Source organism: Piliocolobus tephrosceles, chromosome 15 (genome assembly GCF_002776525.5).
Source record: "Piliocolobus tephrosceles isolate RC106 chromosome 15, ASM277652v3, whole genome shotgun sequence".
Taxonomy (NCBI): Eukaryota; Metazoa; Chordata; class Mammalia; order Primates; family Cercopithecidae; genus Piliocolobus; species Piliocolobus tephrosceles.
The window spans coordinates 71,696,323-71,720,154 of NC_045448.1; the positions used below are offsets into that span (position 1 = coordinate 71,696,323).

Genomic DNA, 23,832 nt, shown 5'->3' on the forward strand with positions numbered 1-23,832 from the left:
TTTTTCAACACAGAGGCTTTGGGAATTAATGTGTCTGTCTGGTAATGCAAGTTCTCTAAGCTACTCTCCTATGACATGTGACCTAACAGGGAATGCAATTTTTCAAGTGTTATAATCCTACAGACTTAAATAGGAAAAAAATGTGTATTTTAAATCTGGCATTAGCTTGTCACTGTTCAAAGAGTCAACGAGAGCTCAAAAGGAGAATTTCTTCAGCTTTCCATACCCTAGTCCTTTCCTTCCAACCTCTGTCCCACATCCACATGCTGAATTTATGCCAACTTTATTTCAAGTTACGTATCTTTTCCCTAGTAGGCCTATTACACAGCATAGCAGCAATCAGAGAGAAGCCACTATTACCTCTAGGGCTCTTCAAGTCCTCATCCCTGGGAGAATGGCCTGGATGGTCTCTTATACATCACACTGCCATCTACATCTCTATATACAAAGGCAGCTCCTAGCACCCAGTTTAGTTCCTTAGGGGTAGCAACAAAAGACCCCAACAAGTCAAAGGCAGGAAAGACAAAGAAACATATCCTAAGAGGTCAATCTAGGAAACCTGCAAAGCTGGGTATGTGGGGACAGTAAAATGTTTTAATAGCTGAAAAGATCCCAAAGGGTCAGGTACACAGTCACATGGGTCAAGCAGGACTCACTTTCCTAGGCTGGTTTTGAGTTCCTTTCCAAAATTCTGTAATGTGGGAAGAAATATCCAAACTGTGAACTGAGCTTCTTACTAGTGTCCTGAAAAACATTTCCTTTAAAAAGTGCATAAACTTGTCTGAGGGAATTGAGACACCAGGAAGACCAAGTGTTGATGAGGCTGGAAAAAAAAAGCTGTCCAAATAAAATTAAGACACAACAGATTCAAGGATGACTTCTGCAGGCTCATGCTAATTGCCAGCACACCAGGCCTCCCCTATGCTTTTGGCAGCAATATCTTTTCTTAAAAACAGAGTAGGATAGGGTGGAAAGGAGGCCGGGGAATAGACTTCATGAAAGATGAGGTGGCAGATCAATGATAGTGCTCTTCTACTTATAAATGGTGAGTCTGATGGTGATGGTGAACACAGGCTTATGAACAGGACAACAGTAACTAAATGACTCAAGTGACAACCACCATCACAGCCCAGCTTCTGATTTACAACTTTCAACAATCATCAAAGTTACTGTAAACTAAGTACTGTAAGTCTGCGTTTTCTTGAATGGGGTTCAGGACAAACAGGCAGGGGCTCGGCAGGGCATTGGTTATCCCAGTTCATTGCAGGAGACCCCAGCGATGGGAGAGCTGAGCCTCAAATTCTGGTTTGCACCACCTGCTCTTTCTGCTTGTCCCTTTTCCCATCCAATTCAATAGATTCCACAAAAAGCTCTCCAGGTGCTCACTGTCCTTGGTAAGTATACAGCAGGGTGAGAGGGGCATTTCCTAAATATCCAGTTTTTCTTGGTCAGCTTATTTTGTTTAAACACACACCGCAGAACACTCCTGATGAAGGGGGGAAAATGCAGTTTCCTTAACTTGAAAGAGCTATTCAAAAAAACAAAACAGGAAACTGCTCCAAACAAAAATCAGCAGAACAAAACAGAAATACTCAGAGGCTTGTAGAATAAGACTGAGCATATTAGTTACTCAGAGTCACAGTATCGTGAGACCACCACTCCCTTTCCCGCTGTGCGTCCCTCACCCGCCCCATCCCCATCTTCAGCTCCACTATTTTGTGCATTACTATCCCCAGATGTGGGGACAGACAAGTCCTCCTCAAAGCTTTGTCGGCTCAGTACTTCTCTCCTGGAATAAACTCCTTGGCATCTGGGTTCAGGTTACTTTTGCTCTGAAACAAGAACCAAGAGATAATAAATCCTAAGGCAAGCTGCATTTTAAAACTTCCCCAGTCCATCATTATCAGTACCTTCCCCTTAGCTTCAGGGAGAGAAAGAAAGAAAATTCCTTGTAACTCAGGCTGTTATTGCTAGGTTGTTCTCAACTGCTCCTGACATAGCCCTGAGCAAGCGAATCTTCTTCCTTCTTTAGACTCTTGTTTCCTTCCTGATGCTTTCCAAAATCTCCTCAGAGGCCTGTAAGTTCAACTCCAAGAAGAATTTTTCAATTAATTGAGTACCTTAACTTGGTGAAAACCTGGGTACTCGATCAGACCAGGTTGGATACCACAATCTCTATTTTTCTTCATTTTTCTGTATTCTCTTTGGTTCTCTACTCTTGTGAATATGCAACACCTTAGCAAACCACAGGGAAAGATTGTTCAGAATATGAGTTGTGTGAAAACTATATTGCTCACGGACTTTTTTTTTTTTGAGACAATCTTGCTCTATCGCCCAGGCTGGAGTGCAGTGGTGCAATTTCAGCTCACTGCAACCTCCGCCTCCCAGGTTCAAGCAATTCTCCTGCTTCAGCCATCCAAGCTGGGACTACAGGCATGCACCACCATGCCTGGCTAATTTTTGTATTTTTTTAGTAGAGATGGGGTTTCACCATGTTGGCCAGGCTGGTCTCGAACTCTAGACCTCAGGTGATCCACCCGCCTCAGCCTCCCAAAGTGCTGGGATTACAGGCGTGAGCCACTGTGCCCAGCCTGCTCACAGACTTCTGACACTACATAAATATGAAAGGCAGGAAATTCATTTATCTGTTTTTCTAATTCTAAGTGGAGAAAATAACCTCTCAGGAGTACATTTCTTCCAAAATGAACAGTTAATTTTTATAACAGAATCATTTAGAAGTATATTAAATACAGATTTGAGGGACAGTAAAAGAGAAGAATAGCAGCAAATGATAACTTGAGAAGAAACTTCTTCAGTGTTCACATTGTTATCCTTAATCCCAGTTCTACTTTGAAGATCCCATTAGAAAGTAAAGGTTGGTGGCATCCAATCCTGGCAAGCAAAAAGAAAATAAAAGCTGGTGATGCTGGCAACAGTACTGTTTTATAGTGCTTTATGAGGAATGCATCTTCAATACACCCCTTATTAATAATGCCCAAAAAATGAGCAAAGAAACAATAGCTCACAGGGCTCCAGAGACTTGTTGAGGGTTGTAGGGCCAGAAAGAAAGTCTGTCATTCCAAATCCTATATTCTTTTCACTACATAACATGAGGAACTACATATGGCTCTTACCAAAATATCTTCAGAATCATGACCTTCACTGACTGACAGTCCATTTAACTGCTGTTGCAACTGTCCCATGGCCTGAGGCAGGTCTCGTGATGGAATAAACCAGTCTTGGTCTTCTTCATCCAGCATCTCTTGGAAGCAGCGGTCCAAGAAGTCTTGCTCCTGCAGTTCCTCCTCCACCTAGCAAGCAAAGGGGAGTAGTTCAGACTTACTGTCACAGAGGGACTTACCCCTTCCAGTTTTTCCTTCACCTCTTTCCTTCAGAAGTTATTACTCTGCAGTTAAGAATGATCTTGAGCTGGGTGTGGTGGCTCACAACTGTAATCCCAGCAATTTGTGAGGCTGAGGCAGGAGGACTGCTTGAGGCCAGGAGTTTGAGACCAGCCTGAGCAACATAGCATGACCCTGTCCCTACAAAAAAAAATTTAAAAATTAGCCAGGCATAGTGGTGTGTGCCTGTAGTCTCAGCTACCTGGGAGGCTGAGGGTGGAGGATCACTTGAATCCAGGAGGTCAAGGTTTCATTGAGCCAAGACTGTGCCACTGCACTTCAGCCTGGGCAACAGAATGAGACCCCAATTCTTAAAAAAAAAAAAAAAAAAAAAGAAAAAAGGAAAAGAAAAAGAAAAGATTTTATGATCTTACCTGGGGTCTAAGGGATCTAAGGATTCAATGTGTCTAATGACTAGCTAGAGATAACATAATTTTTATTTTTTCTCAACCAAATTCTATCAATAATAAGACTAAGAAAATAGTTATTCACAATAACAGAAATTCAAGGTCTCCGCAGATGTTCTACGATCTCTAATAGGTGATACAGATGTCACGGAAAATCATTTTAGAGCCTAAAATTCTTTTTTTCAGTCTTCTTACAAAGTAACCCTTCTTAAATTTCCCATTTTACAAGAAGTATGAAAAAGATATAGCAAGTATATAACTAGTTCATGACCCGGCTAGCGGAGATAAAGTTAAAACCAATGCTCTAAGCTTTTGGCCATTTTTTGGGTAAGGAAACCCTCAAGAGAGAAAAATACTTTCAGAACATTAGGAAGACATAAAGAACACTTTTTGGCATACCACTAGAAAATTATATAATCAATGTAGTATTCTTTCAAAAGATGAAATAATATGAATATTTAAACAACTCTGCATTTCTTAAACATTGCCCTAAACTAAAGCAATATATGTCTAGGATATTTTACACTTCTTTGCAGACATTGTTAACTCTTAGTAAAGAGTGTGGTTCGCTCTGCCGATTTCAGTGTCTTTGATAGGCCTCTTGCTTCATGTTTGGCATCCCTTTCCTGCAGGCTGCCTGGTGACAGATTCACAGCTCACTAGCACCACCACCAGAAGTGAGGTCAGGCAAAAAATAATTACCCAAATTAGAATATACAGTTACCTAATGAATTCAGAGGAAAAGTTACTGGTAGTGAGACTTAAGAATAGTATTTGAACATTACAGTTAGCCACACATGAAAATTAGACCATTATAAAGTGCTTAATAAAATATTCTCATGCCACAAGAAGTAACATGACCACTTAAGAGCTGCCCTGACTGTACAAGAGCTTAACAGCATGCTCGCTCTTATTAAATTAACCCCTGTTCACCGGCACAACCAATGAAAATGGTTGCTGGGCACAGAGGTTTAACAGAAACATGCTATGTGCAATTCACACAGATCCCGATAGAGCCACATTAGGTGGAAACTGCTGTCTGTCCCCTTTAAACTTGTTTCCTTCTTCCCAGAGCACCAGGCTGTTCAGTTAAAATCACATTTGTCACCTTACATGCTGTATATGGTCAAGTGACTACTCATCACAAAACGTTCCCACAAGGGGCGTGGACACTTTGGCATCCCTTGGTTAAAAGGAGACCCCTTGCCGTGGCCTTTGGCTCTCTCCCTTTCCCAGCTGCTGGACTTCACGGTGTTCCCTCAGCCACTCAGCTGATATATGCCCTGGGGGTGGCAGAGCAATACCGTGGAAGGGACCAAGTGGGCACCAGATCACTTGTCTATCCAGAATGCTTACCTTGGGCTGTTAACCTCACAGAGATATAAAACAATGCATTACTGCTGCATCTTTGTTGAAGCAGTCTAGCCAACCCCCACCTCATGTACTTCTCTATTTCAGACTCACATCCTGCCAGTCCCCGAGGTCCCATTTGAGGCATGCCATGCTGACCTGTCTGCATATAGCTGCTGTTTCCCACAAATCTATACCCAATAACACAGGGCATTAGACCAAAACAACTTTCTTTCATAAAATAAATTTCCTCACCTTTTCCCATAACACAAATTTTCCATGAAAACATTGCAAAAGGAGAGCAGAAACTAGATTTTTAGGAATTGGACTTAACCATGTCTAATTAATGAAAAATATTATATATGGGCACATGTTTTATTGCATTTTGCTGTACTTTGCTTCACAGATACTGCATTTTTACAAATTGAAGGTTTAGGACAACCTTGTATCAAGCAAGCCTATTGGCGCCTTTTTATCAACAGTATATGCTCACTGTCTGTGTCACATTTTGGTAATTCTCTCAATATTTCAAACTTTTTCATCATTATTATATCTGTTATAGTGCTCTGTAATCAGTAATCTTTGATGTTACAATTTTTAAAATTTTAGGTTTGAAGTACATGCGAAGGTTACATAAACACATGTCACAGTGGTTTGTTGTACATATTATCATATCACCAGGTATTCAGCTCAGCACCTAATAGTTATCTATTCTGCTCCTCTCTCTCCTCCCACCCTCCTCCCTCAAGTAGACCCCAGTGTCTGTTGTTCCTTGTGTTCATAAATTCTTATCAGTTAGCTCCCACTTATAAGTGAGAACATGTGGTATTCGGTTTCCTGTTCCTGTGTTAGTTTGCTAAGGATGATAGCCTGCAACTCCATCCATGTTCCTGCAAAGGACATAATCTCATTATTTTTTATGGCTGCGTAATATTCCATGGTGTATATGTACCATATTTTTTTTTATCCAGTCTGTCACTGTTGGATGGGCATTTACTTGATTCCATGTCTTTGCTATTGTGAACAGTGCTGCAATGAACATTTGTGTACATGTGTCTTTATGATAGAATGCTTTATATTCCTCTGGGTCTATACCCAGTAATGGGATTGCTGGGTTGAATGGTAGTTTTACTTTCAGCTCTTTGAGGAATTGCCATACTGCTTTCCACAACAGCTGAATTTACACTCCTACCAACATTGTATAAGTCTTTTCTTTTCTCCACAACCTCACCAGCATGTGTTTTTTTCGTTTTTTTCTTTTTTACTTTTTAGTAATAGCCATTCTGACTGGTGTGAAATGGTATCTCATGGTGGTTTTGACTCGCATTTCTCTAATGATCAGTGATATTGAGCTTTTTTTCATATGCTTGTTGGTCGTATGTATGTCTTCCTTTTGAAAGGTGTCTGTTCATGTCCTTTGCCCACTTTTTAATGGGGTTGTTTTTCTCCTGTAAATTTAAGTTCCTTGTAGATGCTGGACATCAGACCTTTGTCATATGCATAGTATGCAAATATTTCCTCCCATTCTGTAGGTTGTCTGTTTACCCTGTTGATAGTTTCTTTTGCTGTACAGAAGCTCTTAAGTTATTTAGATCTCATTTGTCAATTTTGGCTTTTGTTGCAATTGCTTTTGGTGACTTTGTCATTAAATCTTTGCTCATTCCTATGTCCAAGATGGTATTGCCTAGGTTGTCTTCCATGGTTTTTATAGTTTTGGGTTTTAGCCAGGCGCAGTGGCTCAGGCCTGTAATCCCAGCACTTTGGGAGGCCGAGGCAGGCAGATCATGAGGTCAGGAGATTGAGACCATCCTGGCTAACGTGGTGAAACCCCGCCTCTACTAAAAAATACAAAAAATTAGCCGGGCATGGTGGAAAGCGCCTGTAGTCCCAGCTACTCTGGAGGCTGAGGCAGGAGAATGAAGTGAACCTGGGAGGCGGAGCCTGCATTGAGCAGAGATCACGCCACTGCACTCCAGCCTGGGCTACAGAGCGAGACTCTGTCTCAAAAAAAAAAAAAAAAAAAAAAAAGTTTTGTGTTTTACATTTGTCTTTAATCCATCTTGAGTTTATTTTTGTATATTGTGTAAGGAAGGGGTCCAGCTTCAGACTTCTACATATGGCAAGTCAGTTATCCCAGCACCATTTATTAAACAGGGAATCTTTTCCCCAGTGCTTGTTTTTGCCAGCTTTGTCTAAGATCAGATGGTTGTACATGTGTGGTCTTATTTCTGGGTTCTCTATTCTGTTCCACTGGTCTATGTGCCGGTTTTTGTGCCAGTACTATGATATTTTGGTCACTGTAGACTTGTAGTATAGTTTGAAGTCAGGTAATGTGTTGCCTCCAGCTTTGTTCTTTTTACTTATGATTGCCTTAGCTATTCATGCACTTTTTTGGTTCCATATAAATTTTGAACTATTTTTTTCTAGTTTTGTGAAGAATGTCATTGGTAGTTTGATAGGAATAGCATTGAATCCGTAAACTGCTTTGGGCAGTATAGTCATTTTAATGATATTGATTCTTCCTATCCATGAGCACGGGATGTTTTTCCATTTGTTTGTATCTTCTCTGATTTGTTTGAGCAGTGTTTTGAAATTCTCATTGTAGAGATCTTTTAACTCCTTTGTTAGCTGTATTCCTAGGTTTTGTGTGTGTGTGTGTGTGTGAGCTGTGAATGGGACTGCCTTTCTGATTTGGCTCTCAGTTTGGTGGTTGTTGGTGTATAGGAATGCTAGTGATTTTTGTACATTGATTTTGTATTCTGCAACTTTGCTGATTGAAGTTATCAGCTGAAGGAGCTTTTGGGCTGAGACTACGGAGTTTTCTAGATACAGAATCATGTTGTTTGCAAACAGATATAGTATGACTTCCTCTCTTCCTATTTGGATGCCCTTTCTCTTGCCTGATTTCTCTGGCTAGGACTTCCAATACTACGTTGAATGTAAGTGGTTACAGAGGGCATCCTTGTATTGTACCAGTTTTCAAGGGGAATGCTTTCAGCTTTTGCTCATTCAGTATAACGTTGGCTGTGGGTTTGTCATAGATGACTCTTATTATTTTGAGGTATATTCCTTCCATACCTAGTTTATTGAGAGTTTTAAACATGAAGCAATGTTGAGTTTTACCAAAAGACTTTTCTGCTTCTATTGAGATAATCATGTGGCTTTTATCTTTAGTTCTGTTTATGTGATGAATCACATTTATTGATGTTTGCATGTTGAACCAACCTTGAATCCTAGGGATGAAGCCTACTTAATCATGGTGAATTAGCTTTTTTTGATGTGCTGCTGGATTTGGTTTGTACGTAATTTGTTGAGGATTCAATGTTCATCAAGGACATTGCCCTGAAGTTTTCTTGTTTTGTTGTGTCTCTGCTAGGTTTTGGTAACAGGATGATGCTGGCCTTGTAGAATGAGTTGGGGAGAAATCCCTCCTCCTCAATTTTTTAGAATAGTTTCTGTAGGAATGGTACGAGCTCTTCTTTGTACATCTGGTAGAATTTGGCTGTGAGTCCATCACATCCTGGGCTTTTTTGGTTGGTAAGCTATTTATTACTGAAACCATTTCAGAGCTCATTATTAGTCGGTTCAGGGAATCAATTTCTTCCTAGCTCAGTCTTGGGAGGGTTTATGTGTCCAGGAATTTATCCATTTCTCCTAGGTTTTCTAGTTTGTGTGTGTAGAGTGTTTGTAGTACTTTTTGATGGTTGTTTTTATTTCTGTGGGTCAGTAATAACATTCCCTTTGTCATTTCTAATTGTGTTTATTTGGATCATCTCCATTTTCTTCTTAATTACTATAACTAGTAGCCTATTAGTTTTTTTTTTTTTTTTTGAGATGAAGTCTTGCTCTGTCACCCAGGCTGTAGTGCAGTGGTGCAATCTCAGCTCGCTGCAACCTCCACCTCCTGGGTTCATGCATTCTCCTGCCTCAGCCTCCCATGCAGCTGGGATTACAGGTGCATGCCACCATGCCTGGCTAATTTTTGCATTTTTAGTAGAGATGGGTTTCACCATGTTGGCCAGGCTGGTCTCAAATTCCTGACCTCAAGTGATCTGCCCACTTTGGCCTCCCTAAGTGCTGGGACTACAGGCATGAGCCACCACACCTGGCCTATTTCGTTAACTTTTTTTCAAAAAACCAACTCCTGGATTTGCTGATCTCTTAAATGGTTTTTCATGTCTCAGTTTCCTTCAGTTCAGCTCTGATTTTTGTTATTTCTCTTCTGCTAGCTTTGGGGTTGATTTGTTCTTGTTTGTCTAATTATTTCAGTTGTGATGTTAGGTTGTTAATTTGAGATCTTTCATCACTTTGTGAGGTGGGCATTTAGTGCTATGAATTTCCCTCTTAAAACTGCCTTAGCTATGTCCCAGATATTCTGGTATGTTGTATCTTTGTTCTCCTTATTTTCAAATAACTTGATTTCTGCCTTAATTTCATTATTTACCCAAAAGTCATTCAGGAGTATGTTGTTTAATTTCCATGTAATTGTATGGCTTTATTTTCATTGTGTTGACTTCTATTTTTATTGTCCTGTTGTCTGAGAGTGTGTTTGGTATGATTTTGGTTCTTTTACACTTGTTGAGGATTGTTTTATGTCCAATTATGTGGTCAATTTTAAAGTGTGTGCCATGTGCCAATGAGACGAATGTATACTCTGTTGTTTTGGAATGGAGACTTCTGTAAAGGCCTAGCAGGTACATTTGGTCCAATGGTGAATTTAAGTCCTGTATATCTTAGTTAATTTTCTGCTTCAATGATACTGTCAGTGGAATATAGAAGTCTCACATTATTAATATTGTGTGGGAGCCTGTCTCTTTGCACCCAGATTCATAAAGAACTTGCTTTATGAATCTGGGTGCTCCCATGTTGTGCACATATGTATTTAGGATAGTTAGGTCTTCTTGCTAAATTGAACCCTTTACCATTATGTAATATCCTTCCCTTGTCTTTTTTAATCTTTGTTGATTTGAAATCTGTTTTGTTTGAAACTAGGATTGCAACCCCTGCTTTTTTCTGTTTTCCATTTGCTTGGTAGATTTCTCTCCATCCCTTTATTATGAGCCTATGAGTGTCATTATGTGTGAGAAGGGTTTCTTGAAGACAGCATACTATTGGGTCTTGCTTTTTTATCCAGCTTGCCACTCCGTTCCTTTTAAGTGAGGCATTTAGCCCATTTACATTCAAGGTTAGTATTGATATGTGTGGATTTGATCTTGTCATTGTGCTGTTTGCTGGTTATTATGTTGGCCTGTTTGTGTGGTTGTTTTACAGTGACACTGGTCTGTGTGGTCAAGTGGGTTTTTGTATTAGCTGGTAGTGGTCTTTCCTTTCTATATTTAGTGCTCTTTTCAAGGTCTCCTGTAAGGCAGGTCTGGTAGTAATGAAGTCCCTCAACATTTGCTTATCTGAAAAGGATCTTATTTTTCCTTCATTTAGGAAGCTTAGTTTGGTTGGATATGAAATTCTTGGTTGAAGATTTTTTTTTCTCTAAGGATGTTAAATATAGGCCCCAATCTCTTCTAGCTTATAGGGGTTCAGCTGAGAGGTCTGCTGTAAGCCTGATGGGGATCTCTTTGTAGGTGACCTATCCTTTCTCTCTAGCTGCCTTTAATGTCCTTTCATTTTGACCTTGGAAAGTCTAATGATTATGTGTCTTGGGAATGATCTTCTTGTGTGGAATCTTGCAGGAGTTATCTGTATTTCCTGAATTTGACTGTTGGCCTCTCTAACATGGTTGGGGAAGTTTTCATGGATGGTATCCTTGTATTAGTCTGTTTTCACACTGTTGATAAACACATACCCAAGACTGGGCAATTTAAAAGAGAAGGAGGTTTACTGAACTTATAGTTCCATGTGGCTGGGGAGGCCTCACAATTATGGCAGAAGGTAAAAGGCAAGGAGGAGCAAGCCACATCTTAGATAGATGGCAGCACACGAAGAGAGAGAGCTTGTGCAGGTAAACTCCCATTTTTTAAAACCATCAAATCTCGTGAGACCAATTCACTACCATGAGAACAGCAAAGAAAGACTCACCCTCATAATTCAGTCATCTGCCATCAGGTCCCTCCCACAACACATGGGCATTATGGGAGCTACAAGATGAGATTTGGGTGGGGACAGAGAGCCAAACCATATCAATCCTGAAATATATCTTTCAAGTTATTTACTTTGTTCTCCTTCCTTTCAGGGATACCAGTAATACATAGATTTGTCCTCTTTACATAATCCCATACTTCTTGGAGGTTTTTGTTCATTCCTTTTATTATTCTTGCTTTATTTTTGGCTGTCTTATTTACAATTTTTGAAATGGAGTTTCACGCTTGTTGCCCAGGCTGGAGTGCTGTGATGTGATCTCAGCTCACTGCAACCTCCGCTTCCCAGGTTCAAGAGATTCTCCTGCCTCAGCCTCCTGAGTAGCTGGGATTACAGGTGCTTGCCACCACGCCCAGCTAATATTTGTATTTTTAGTACAGACGGCATTTCACCATGTTGGCCAGGCTGGTCTCTAACTCCTGACCTCAGGTGATCCCTGCCTCAGCTTCCCAAAGTGCTGGGATTACAGGTGTGAGCCACCATGCCTGGCCTGTCTTATTTTAGAGAACCAGTCTTCAAGTTCTGAGATTCTTTCCTCAGCTTGGTTTATTCTGCTGTTAATACTTGTGATTGCATTATGAAATCATTGTGTTATTCAGCTCTGTCAGACCTGTTAGGTTCTTTTTCATACTGGCTATTTTGTCTTTCAGCTCCTGTATCACTTTACTATGATTCTTATTTTCCTTGGACTGGGTTTTGCTATCCTTCTGAATCTTGATGATCTTTGTTCCTATTCATATTCTGAACACTATGGAAATGACAACAAAGGATTTAGAATATTACATAATCAACTTAGTTGATAAAGCAGTAGCAGGGTTTGAGAGAACTGTTTTTTCCCTTGAATTTCCATTTTATCCAGTACTGATATTGCTTTATGTTTGAAATTTCCTGATATTTTCTGTCTTCATTATATTATGTTTTCCTTTTCTGAAGCATTTTAATTCAGATGTTTCTCTTTTAGGTTCTTTACATGTGAACCTGTTTCCCTTATTGTGGAAGTAATCCATTTTCTTTGCATATGAGTTGGGAAATCAGAACTAAGAAAACCAAATTGGAAGGAAAAAAAAGCCCCCCTAATCTCAACACTCACACATAATGAATATTGTTGACATTTTAGAATATATATACCCTGATTTTTACTTAATGGACACCCCATGGGGAAATGACAGAAGCTTAGAGTTAAAAAAAAAAAAAAAAAGTCTCCTAGTTAGAAATGACCCATAAGATTTTAAAAATCACTAAGCATTTTCCATCTTCTTCTGTAGCCTGAATAGCCAGTGAGAGTGTATCTTGCAAGTTGCATATAATTAGATTTCTCCTTTTTTCCCCCCTTAATCCAACTGCATCTTTTTTTTTTTTTTTTTTTTTTTGAGATGGAGTCTCACTCTGTCACCCAGGCTGGAGTGCAGTGTTGTGAGCTCAGCTCACCGCAAGCTCTGCCTCCTGGGTTCCCATCATTCTCCTGCCTCAGCCTCCCAAGTAGCTGGGACTACAGGTGCCCGCCACCTATCTTCTCTCTTAGAAATTCTAGCCAGGCACTGTGACACATGCCTGTAGTCACAGCCAATCAAGAGGCTGTAGTGAGAGAACCACTTGTGCCTAGGGGTTCAAGTCCAGCCTGGGCAACATAGCATGACCCCATTTCTTAAAAAATTCTGTATGTGTGTGGGTGTTGGGGGATATAAGCCATTCACAATTCTAACTAGTATGTTAGGTCTTACTTCTTCTTTCCTGAGTTACTTTAAAATAAAAGTCCCACTACTTTTCTTGAGACTTAATCCTTCCCCCCACCAAAACTACATTTCAATCCACTTCCATCAGCCTCACAGTCAGTGAAAATCTTTTCAAAAGACCAATGAACGTCACTCCTGGTTTGGGGGGTTGTAAGCTGTTTTCATCTTATTCTATGTTTTGTTAAATATTTTATTAGAAAGTCAGAAGGCATTATATCAGGGTTGCTAGCTAGAAACCAGTTTCTACTCCTTAAGATACAACTCAAGGTACATGGTATGCAAAACCACTTCTGAATTACCATGAAAACTATGCTAGTAATGGAATGGGGTTTGGCGGTGGTAAAAACTGTGCAGCACACCATAGTGTAACAGAGTAATGTACAGGTGTTCAGAAAGAGCTAACATCAATTATATCCCAGATTCCTAAACCCTCCTGCTCCCAAATGAAGGATAAAGAAGGCTTCTCTGAAATACTTAATCCTATGACCTGAAATCATATAATAATTTTAAAATTATGTTGCCAGCCCAGGCGCGGTGGCTCACGCCTGTAATCCTAGCACTTTGGGAGGCCGAGGCAGGCAGATCACTTGAGGCCAGGAGTTTAAGACCAGGCTGGCCAACATGACGAAACCCTATCTCTACTAAAAATGCAAAAATTTGCCGGGGATGGTGACACATGCCTGTAGTCCCAGCTACTCAGGAGGCTAAGGCATGACAATGGTTTGAGCCTGGACTGTGGAGGTTGCAGTGAGCAGAGACTGAGCCACTGCACTCCAGCCTGGGTGACAGAGTGAGACTCCGTCTCCACAAACAAACAAACAAAACCCAAAATTATGTTGCCAAGCTAGTATTCCTGTAAAACATTAGGGTTGGGGGAATTTGAGCAAACAATTGTTTATCCGCTCAGCCCTTCTTAGGGCCTGGTATTTACTGCAATATTGGAAGCTGCCATGCATATATCTGTCATTGCTTACCTAGATCTCCAGAAATAAAAGTTATAATTTTTAAAGCTTCTCAACTGTCTTTCCTCAATCTCTTTGTGCGGTGTGTGTGTGTGTGTCTGTGTGTGTGTGTGTGTGTGTGAATGTGTATGTGTGTCTCTGCAAGCCCCTAGCTTTCCAGCACTTTTCCTTGTACCCTGTCTCTGAGTTTGCTAAACTCCTGAATGTAGGAGCGCACAGCTGACCCACAGTTCAGACATCTGGCTTCTAATAGTCCTGGTGCAATACTGATCACTGGGATTAACAGCATGCCAGTGAGTGTTAACAAAGCTAGTGAAAACTGTTTTATGTTTTCAACAACATATGTTTCATTCAGAGGCTGGATAAAAGCAGAGTGAAACCATTAGGTCGACAAAAATGCCAAACACGACTGTTCTAAAGTCCCATGGAAAACATACTTACCTTCAGTGAAGAGTTCTTAATCTTTTTTTTTTTTTTGAGACAGAGTCTTGCTCTGTAGCCCAGGCTGGAGTGCAGTGGTGTGATTGGCTCACCGCGACTTCCACCTACCAGTTTAAGCAATTCTCGTGTCTCAGCCTCCCAAGTAGCTGGGATTATAGGAGGATGCCACCATGCCCAGCTAATTTTTGTATTTTTGGTAGAGACGAGGTTTTACCATTTTGGTCAGGCAGGTCTTGAACTCCTGACTTCAAGTGATCTGCCCGCCTTGGCCTCCCAAAGTGCTGGGATTACAGGCGTGAGCCACCACACCTGGCCTTAAACTTCTTTTATGTCTTCATTTATTTTCAAAATGGAATGCAGAGTATCACATTTCCTATAAGCAAGTGAAAGCAACAAACTACAGAGTATATAGAAAAACAACCTCACTACCATTCTGTTTTTTAGTGCTCTACTGTTCAAGCAAATAATTTCACATTGATCACTATAAAGAGTTATAGAACCACTGTGCTTCCTAGGATTAAAGGTAGAATCAGGGCAGGATAAAGGACCTCAGCTACCATGGTTTGGTACAAGGGTTTTATGTCAGTCCTCTAAGATTGAGAAGAGTCTTGTTTGATTTAAATTCTGGGAATATTCTAGAATGGTCTACAGTTGCTGAGAGAAATGTCATAAACAAATCTAGCCAGAACAAGGCTGAGGGCAGGGACCCTCTGCAGTAATTACCGTGTAATGTGAACTACACTTAAAAGGCATATCATAGGGTGGAGTATATGCAAATCTATTTGGTTATACATGGGCTCTCACGTGAGGATTTTCAGATATCAACTAATTAGTCTGACATTTGTTTTCTCTTTTAATCAACATGGTAAGAAAAATACAAATATCTTCCTCCAAGGTACTATCACTCTGGTCTCTTACCAGATGAAGATGTTTCCTGGTCATTCCAGATGAGGCCCCCCCTGACCCCCGCAATGAATTTTTAAGTTATTCTAAAGCTAACTGCATCCATTTCTTTTGTAACAAACTGGCAGTAAAATATTATAGCTATTGAGTTACACATATCATCAACCTTCCACTTTTCCACTCTTTCTTTACCTGTCTGTTGAAATCCTCTTCATTCTCCATCCACATGTACTCTGCAAATGGGTTTTCCTTTTCATCGTGCCCACTTAACCCCTGGTCCTCTTTGGATTTTACACTGGGTGATGTATTTGCCATATTGGATCCATTCATTATGATAGAACCTAAAGAGGAGCAAAAGAAAAGATAAAATGAATATAAGGATAAAGGAAATGTAGACCTAAAACATGCAGATTCCGTCAGAAGCTTCTGAAATTCTAGTCAAAGATTTTAACTATAAACAGAAACTTAGTCTGTAACTCTTATAAAACCATCCATATCCTACAGTTAACAACTAGACAGATGTACAATTATTTAAAAGTTAAAAGAAAAGATGTCCATTAACACCTAGGCTCACTTAGTCTTTCTAGGCAAGTGGGACGGGGTGGGAGGGGTGGGAATCTTCCCATGCCAAATTTCTGTAGGTCTTGGAACCTAGTGGGGATCATTACAGCTTCCTTAACATCTAATAGATAGAGAAAATGCATTCTTAGTGAACATTGTAAGTACCTACTCCTTATTCTAATTCTCAAGCTGTTTTTCTTTAAAATGTATTAAAAAATACGTTTATCATATTGATAAGCAAAATGGAAAAAACAAAAGTCACCTGTTGTCCAGTCATCCAGAGTTAAGAACAATTAACAATGTGGTGCATATAACCTTCCTGAATTCCCATACGTTTGTGTAGACACAAACATACACACATATTTTCCAAGTATCCATTCTCAATAGTAATAAGATCATGTGATACAAGATGCCCCATCATTTGCTTTTTCTCATTCCTATGTTATTTAATAATATAGCCATACTATCTTTTGGGGGTGTTTCCAATGTTTCTGTTTATAAAGGTTCTGCTTTATCAAGGTCTTTTCTAATTATTTATTTAGGATATCTCCTAGAAATAGAGGTGTTACATTGGAGAGTTATGTTCTCTTTTTTAAGGCTCTTGGCATTGCCATACTACCATAAGAATTTAAATTCCCACCAGTAGTGTGCAAGTGCCCGTTTCCCAATGGAAACAGGTATTAATCATGAGTACTATTTTCTAAACCACTGCTAATCTCGTAAGATAAAACTTGCATTTTTTTACATTTCTTTAATTTTTACTGAGGCTGATTATCTTAAGATATGCTTACTGGCCATTTATATTTATTATTCTGTAATTTTACTGCTAAAGTACTTTGCCCATTTTTCTACTGGGGTATATATCTTTTCCTTATCTTTTGTAAAAGCATGTATTATATTTGTTATAATTTTTATTTTTTATAAAATAATTTAAATGAAAGTTTATAACTATGTTATTCATCATATTTAATTTTTAGTGGCAATTTTTGCTGGCCTTAATTTTTTTCTAGCTCACGTATATGTTTCTGTCTACAGCTTTGTAAAATTGTATGTAAATAAAATTGTTTATTTTGACTTCTAAACCCATTTTGATGTTTTTGCTATCATTTCGAATATATCTTTTTCTGTTATTCTTCTAAATCTTAACAATTCCTCAAAAATCATTCCAGTCTTCATTCACTACTTTCCTTCTTTACTTATTCACCACTTCCCTTCTGTACTTAGTACACTATTTAATTGTTGTTTCATATGCATAATTTTTCTCCTTCCAATTAGATTCTCAATTCCTGACAAGCAAGATTGAATTTAATAGATTTTGTAACTCACCACAATATTAGGAGTTCCATAAATACCTCAGGCTTAATTGTATTTAGGTAACTTTCCCTCTCTAACTCATCTCCCTTCAACCTTGACTCCATCTCTACCCCGACCCCCACCTTCCTTGAGGCTTCTTTAAGTTTTAACAAATTATTTCCTAGGGGTTCTTTCCATCTCGGCAACACTCGTGAATAAGTTATTTTCTGCTTCTGGATACAGTAAAATATTCTTTCTTCGTTCTCTTTAAAGTTTTTTTTGTTTTTGTTTTTTGTTTGTTTTGTTTTGCAATTTCCTAACCTGTTATGGATATTAGAAATGCAATATACTAAAAAGACAAGGTAAAATTGTGAAGAGTAAAGAATAGATGGAAAAACAACTCAGTGGTACATAGTTCTAAAATAATTCATTTAAAATAGAACCCATTTAAATCACTGTAGGTTTAAATAAGGCTACCAGTATGAAATATATCTGTTTAACATATTTTAAACAGAAACAAAAGAAATCAATGTCTATTCCAAATACAGATCCACAATAATAATTTCATAAGCTATACAGGGGAAGAAACCAGTTCTTTATTTTTACCACTTCCATCTGTAGCATAACAATGATAGAAGCAAGGCTGTTCTAAATGCCAGGGCAACAGTATTTGCCCTGTAAGTAAGTGGGGTATTCCTAAGCACAGAGACTCTTAAAGGTCCTGAACCTTGCTAGGCAGCAAGATATACTGTACTATTATTTCCAAAGATTTGGCAGTTGTTTGCAACTAGCACACTGACTTCTCACCATCAATATGGAAAATCACTACACGGAAGCAGAAATTCGAGTTCAGTTTTTAAAAAAAAAATCTTCCTGTGCCCAAAAATAAGTCCTGAGTGCACTGATTGTAAGGAAAAAGGGAAAGGGAAGGCAAAGGAAGCAAGAAAGTAAAAAAAAAAAAAAAAACCCTTCTAATTCAAGAGCAAGGTGGAGCACAGATAGCAAATTCCAGGATGTGCTTATTCATGAGAAAGGGAGAGGGGAATTACCATAAACTCGATGAAAACTGTTACTGAACTTAATGCAAATACTTCACAGAAGTTGAAAACACTGATATGGTATTGTCAATACTAGGCAAGTGATTCTCTTAGATTATACAGTGTTGATTTGTATTTTGTACTATTCAACCTGTGTTTTCCAAACAATTAGAAAGTCTGGTGTTTCCAAACAGCAGCATTCCAACTTAATTTTTATACTGTTTAAAAATTAATAAAGCACTTTCATACCCACACTTTAAGGCACATAGTCCAAGAACAACATTGTTTTGTGGGCCCTGCTGGGTGTGAGTAAACTGCTGCTTAATGTGCCCTGGCTTTAGTAGCTAGGTGGCAATAGGGAGATTTTTGCTGGAGACTGGTAACTCCTAGGGAAGGCATTTGGATGTTTCCAACTTGGGGAAGACACGAGGGAAGACAGGATCATCACAACTTCCCTGAAGTTCCTGCTCCCAGTTTCACGTAACATTTTCTTTCTGTTTCCAGCTCTTTCCCAGGTCACTGTCCATGCTTGAGCACTGTGTATCTCTAGCCATTCCATTTCACCATTTCATATTCATTATTTCACTTGATCCTCATCCACTTCAAGGATGAAAGTCTAGTGTAGTGAGGACAAAGAAAATATGCCCAAACCTTCCAGAGATGGGAGGAATGCTTGGTTACATAAATCGGGTTAAGAGGCTGAATGGTTGCCACGTTGTGAGTTACATTACAGAGAGGCTCATGGTACAAGGAAATGAACCACCATGTAAGTGAGCTTAGAAGTGCATTTTCCTCCCAGTCAAGTCTTCAGATGACATAGCAGCCCCAGACGACAGCTTGACTGCAACTCTGTAAGAGTCTCAAGCACAGGCACTCTGCCAAACTACTCCTAGATTCCTGATGCACAGAAATTATGAAATAATAAATATTTGTTGTTTTAACCTGCTAAGCTCTGGGGAAAGTTGTCACCTAACAATAGCTTATACAGGTAGTCAATAAACACTGGCAATTAATTCTGCCACAAAAACCACTATGTTACAACATCTTTTTATCTATCAAGAAGACAAATGTGCAATTTGAAATAGGTCACTGCCTGAGAAGCAGTCCTTTAAGATTTAGACCTCAACAGTAGATAAAGAAGTTTGTGTCTGGTCTGTGATTATATTGCATCTTGAAATCTAAGAACAATTCGAAACTTATTTCCCCTTCACCCCACTTTCCCTCTTATACACATGTCAAACATGCTGAAAATAAGAAATAACAGTTGTCACTTTGGCTGAAAATGGGAAAGCTCGCAACCCGGTTAATAGTCAATACAAGGGTGCTAAGGCCTGCCAAGCATTTGAGTTGACACTATCATGGTCAAGGGTCAAGACATATTTGTGTCTAAAATATGTGGCTTGAAATAGGGACTTCCATTCCAAGTCAGAAAGAACTCCAGGACTTTTAATGTATCTAGGATATTTCAAGGATACATGCTTCATCAGTTTAACACTTAAAACACCCACAACTTTCAGATCCAACATGCTCATACCAAAAACTAGCTATTCTTTGAACTTAAATAATATTTTTCAGAAGTTACAAACCTGCAATGTGCCTATGATAACAGTTTGCTAAGATTACTTAGGACTTTTGACTGAATTACCTGGAAAAAGTCTACTGAACAACTGAAATAAAAACTAGTCCCTCCTATTTTGTTTCCTACAGTTTCATTACTTTCTTCAGTCTGGTTAATACCATTTTAAAAAGTAAATATTGTGGATGACAGCTTTAAATTTTATTTCAAATATTCTGCCACTGGATTCAGGTTTTGCTTTCTCTCAGCTACATCTTAACAACTAAGATCATAAATCTACTCACTCATTAATATCCGAGTGCCTACTGACCCTCAGTGCTGAGGCACTGTGCTTGACTCTTGCTTTGATAGGTACACAGCCCTTGCCCTGGTGATATGTACATTCTCTCAGGAGACAGACAAGAAAATAGTTAAAAATAATTATGATCCATGCTATAAAAGGGACTATTAGAAAACAACAGGGGGCCCAATCTAGTCCAGGAGAGGGGGATGGTTCAGAAAGGTTTCCCTGAGCAAGAAACATTTTCATCGACACCTAAAGAATATAAGTTTACTAGCAATAGGGATGAGAGAGAAAAGGATGTACAATGAATCAAAGGCAGGAGGGAACTTTCGGGAACTACAAGAAGGTAGATATGTATATAGCTGGAGAATGACAAGGAAGAGAGATGAGGTTGGAGAGGCAGGTGGGGCCAGATCAGATCATTCAGGACCTTAAGAGACTACATGAAGGATTTTGGATTTCATCTTAAATAATAGAAGCCATTATAAGGAGTTCTCAAATTCCTTATAATGCATTGTAGCATGATTCGACATATTTTGAGATCACTCAGACTGCCATGTGGAAAATGGATTGGAGAGACAGAGAGTTAATAATGAGAGACTGGTAAGGAAGCTATTGTTCCAATTGAGATGAAAAAAGGGTAGCTGCTTGAACTAAGATGATGGCAGTAAGAAGAAAGGAGGTAGACTCCAAAACTATTTTAGGAGATTTCTGGTGATGAACTAGATGTGGGGAGTCAGAGTGAGGGAAATATCAAGGATAATTTTGGCACAAGCAACTGGGTGGATGGTAATGTCATTCACTGAGCTAAGGAACTCTGTGGGAAGGGCAAACTTTTCTTGGGTGGTGATAGGGGCGTGGGGGTAAAAAAGGTGATGAGTTCTATTTTGGACATGTTAAATTTGCAATGCTTCTGAAACACTCAAATTGTGACGTTAAGTAGGTTGGCTTATGCACCAAGAATAGGAGAAGTCTGCCTAAATATAGAAAGTTGGAGTAGTCATTTATATAAATGGTAACTGAAGTCATAGGAATAGAAGATACTGCCTATGGAGAAAATGCAAAGTGAGATGAGAAGAGGGTCCATGACCCAGCACTGATGTGTGTGAACATTTTAAAGTCAGGTAGAAGCCGGGCGCTGTGGCTCACGCCTGTAATCCCAACACGTTGGGAGGCCAAGAGAGGCGTATCACTTGAGGTCAGGAGTTAGAGACCAGTCTGGCCAACATGTTGAAACTCCATCTCTACTAAAAAAGACAAAAATTAGCTGAGTGTGTTGGTGCATGCCAGTAATCCCAGCTACTCGGAGGCTGAGGCAGGAGAATCACTTGGACCTGGGAGATGGAGGTTGTAGTGAGCTGAGATCACGCCATTGCATTCCAGATTGGGTGACAGAGCGAGACTCCGTTACACACACACACACACACACACACACACACACACACACACACATACAAGTCAAGTAGAGAAGGAAGGCAACATGAAAAGGAAACTGAGAAGCAGTGTTGAGAAGACAATCAGAAGAGTGTGACATCACAGATGTCGATGGATTAAATGGTAGCCCCCCAAAATATGTATGTCCATGTCCTAATCCATGGAATCTCTGAAGCCTACCTTATTTGGAAAAAAGGGTGTCTGTATATATAATTAAGGACTTTAAGATAAGGAGATCATCCTGAATTATTCAGGTGGGCCCTCAATTCAATGATAGGTATATAAGAGAAAAGCAGAGGGAGATTTAACATACACATAGAAGAGGAGGAGGCAATGTGACCAGGGAGGCAGAGATTGGAGTCGTGTGGCCACAAATCAAGGAATGCCCACAGTCATCAGAATTTGGAAGAGGCAAAGAACAAATTCTCCCCTAGAGCCTCCAGAGGGAAAGTGGCCCTCCTGACGCCTTGACTTTGGACTTCTGGCCTCCAGAACTATGAGAGAATAAATGTTATTTTAAGACACCAGTTTGTGGTAATTTGTTACAGCAGCCACAGGGAATGAATCCAATTCCAGTAAAGTAGGAATACAGAAGGCTGCTGAAAGGTCAAGTAGGAGGAAGACTGAGAAGTATCCATAGAATTCAGGACCATGGAGTCTCTGATGACCTTAATGAGAGCAGTTTCCATGGAGAAAAATGAGAATGAAAGCCAAATGGAGGTAGGATGAATCGTAGGTGATACCAAGTATGAGATAACTCAGAGTCCAGCTGCCAAGGGAAGAGGCAGGAACAGACAGAAACTGGAGTGGTATGAAGTCCACGGAAAGTCTAGTTCATGTTTAAATGTTCATAGAAAGGGTCTAGTGGAGAGGGACAGGTTATACATACAGGAGGGAGAAGGTATAGTTGATAGTGTACATTCTGGGAAGGCAGAAAGGAATATTTGTTTATTTTCGAATAGCTAATACATTCCCACCATTCAAAATCCAAATGCCTGGGATGCTTAATTAGTAAAAGACGGTTGCATGGTGAGCATGAAATCAGAGCAGTGGGAAGAGCATCAGGAGAAAGATTTTATCCATTACAAAGCCACATGAAACATCCTTACTCCACAGTAGGAAATTTCACTTCCCTGGTGGCAGGAATGCTTATATCCCCCAAGTGTAAGTTGGTCTGCCCACACAGCTGCTGGATTAATGCATCAAACTCCAACTTTCTAACTTTTTGTTTATTCTTCTAATTTTTCACAGGGTCACACACATACACAAACACAAATGAACATTTTAAAGCTACATAAGCAATACAAGAAATAATTTTATAAAGTCTTTTAAAACACATAGAACTTTTTCTTTTTTTTTTTTTTTTGAGATGGAGTCTCACTCTGTCACCCCAGGCTGGAGTGCAATGGCGCGATTTTAGCTCACTGCAACCTCCACCTCCTCGGTTCAAGCAATTCTCCTACCTCAGCCTCCTGAGTAGCTGGGACTACAGGCGCGAGTCACTACGCCCAGCTAACTTTTTGTATTTTTAGTACAGACAGGGTTTCACTGTGTTAGCCAGGATGGTCTTGATCTCGTGACCTCGTGATCTGCCCGTTTCAGCCTCCCAAAGTGCTGGGATTACAGGCGTGAGCCACCACACCCAGCCAGAACATATTTTTATATAGCATGTCATACTTTGCACTAAAATAATTTCTCTGTCTCCTTGTTTTACAAGATTTTCTTTTACTAAGTAAATAAACCCATCAGATTTTCTCCATTATTTGGTGAAGGATCAAGGAAAAAAAGAGAAAGGGGGAGTAGTTCAGTTTTTGGTGGGGTGAGGAGACATATGACATGTATATAGAATTTTTTTTTAAAGGTTACAGGTAACCAACCCAAATGTCCATCAATGACAGACTGAATTAAGAAAATGTGGCACATATAAACCATGGAATACAATGCAGCCATAAAAAAGGATGAGTTAATGTCCTTTGTAGGGACATGGATGCAGCTGGAAACCATCATTCTCAGCAAACTATCACAAGAACAGAAAACCAAACACCGCATGTTCTCACTCATAGGTGGGAATTGAACAATGAGAACACTTGGACACAGGAAGGGGAACATCACACACTGGGGCCTGTCATGGGTGGGGGGAGCGGGGAGGGATAGCATTAAGAGATATACCTAATGTAAATGATGAGTTAATGGGTGCAGCACACCAACATGGCACATGTATACACATGTAACAAACCTGCACGTTGTGCACTTGTACCCTAGAACTTAAAGTATAATAATAATAAAAAAAAAGAAAAAAAAAATGGTACTACCCCACCCCCCTCCCCATGATAGGCCCCATTGTGTGATGTTCCCCTT

The 23,832-nt window shown here is 39.6% G+C and overlaps 1 protein-coding gene across 1 annotated transcript in view; it reads right to left on the minus strand.

The window, feature by feature from the left end:
• Positions 1 to 574: 574 nt before the first annotated feature.
• PAIP2B (poly(A) binding protein interacting protein 2B) overlaps positions 575 to 23,832 on the minus strand; it is a 44,011-nt gene continuing 20,753 nt past the window's right edge. Inside the window, exons 2-4 of the mRNA XM_023224129.1 lie at positions 15,483 to 15,631; positions 3,135 to 3,311; positions 575 to 1,832 (exon numbers count right to left, since the gene is read on the minus strand). Of these exons, the coding sequence (XP_023079897.1) occupies positions 1,776 to 1,832; positions 3,135 to 3,311; positions 15,483 to 15,620 (372 nt within the window). The 5' untranslated portion in view covers positions 15,621 to 15,631 and the 3' untranslated portion in view covers positions 575 to 1,775. The remainder of the gene's footprint in view (positions 1,833 to 3,134; positions 3,312 to 15,482; positions 15,632 to 23,832) is intronic.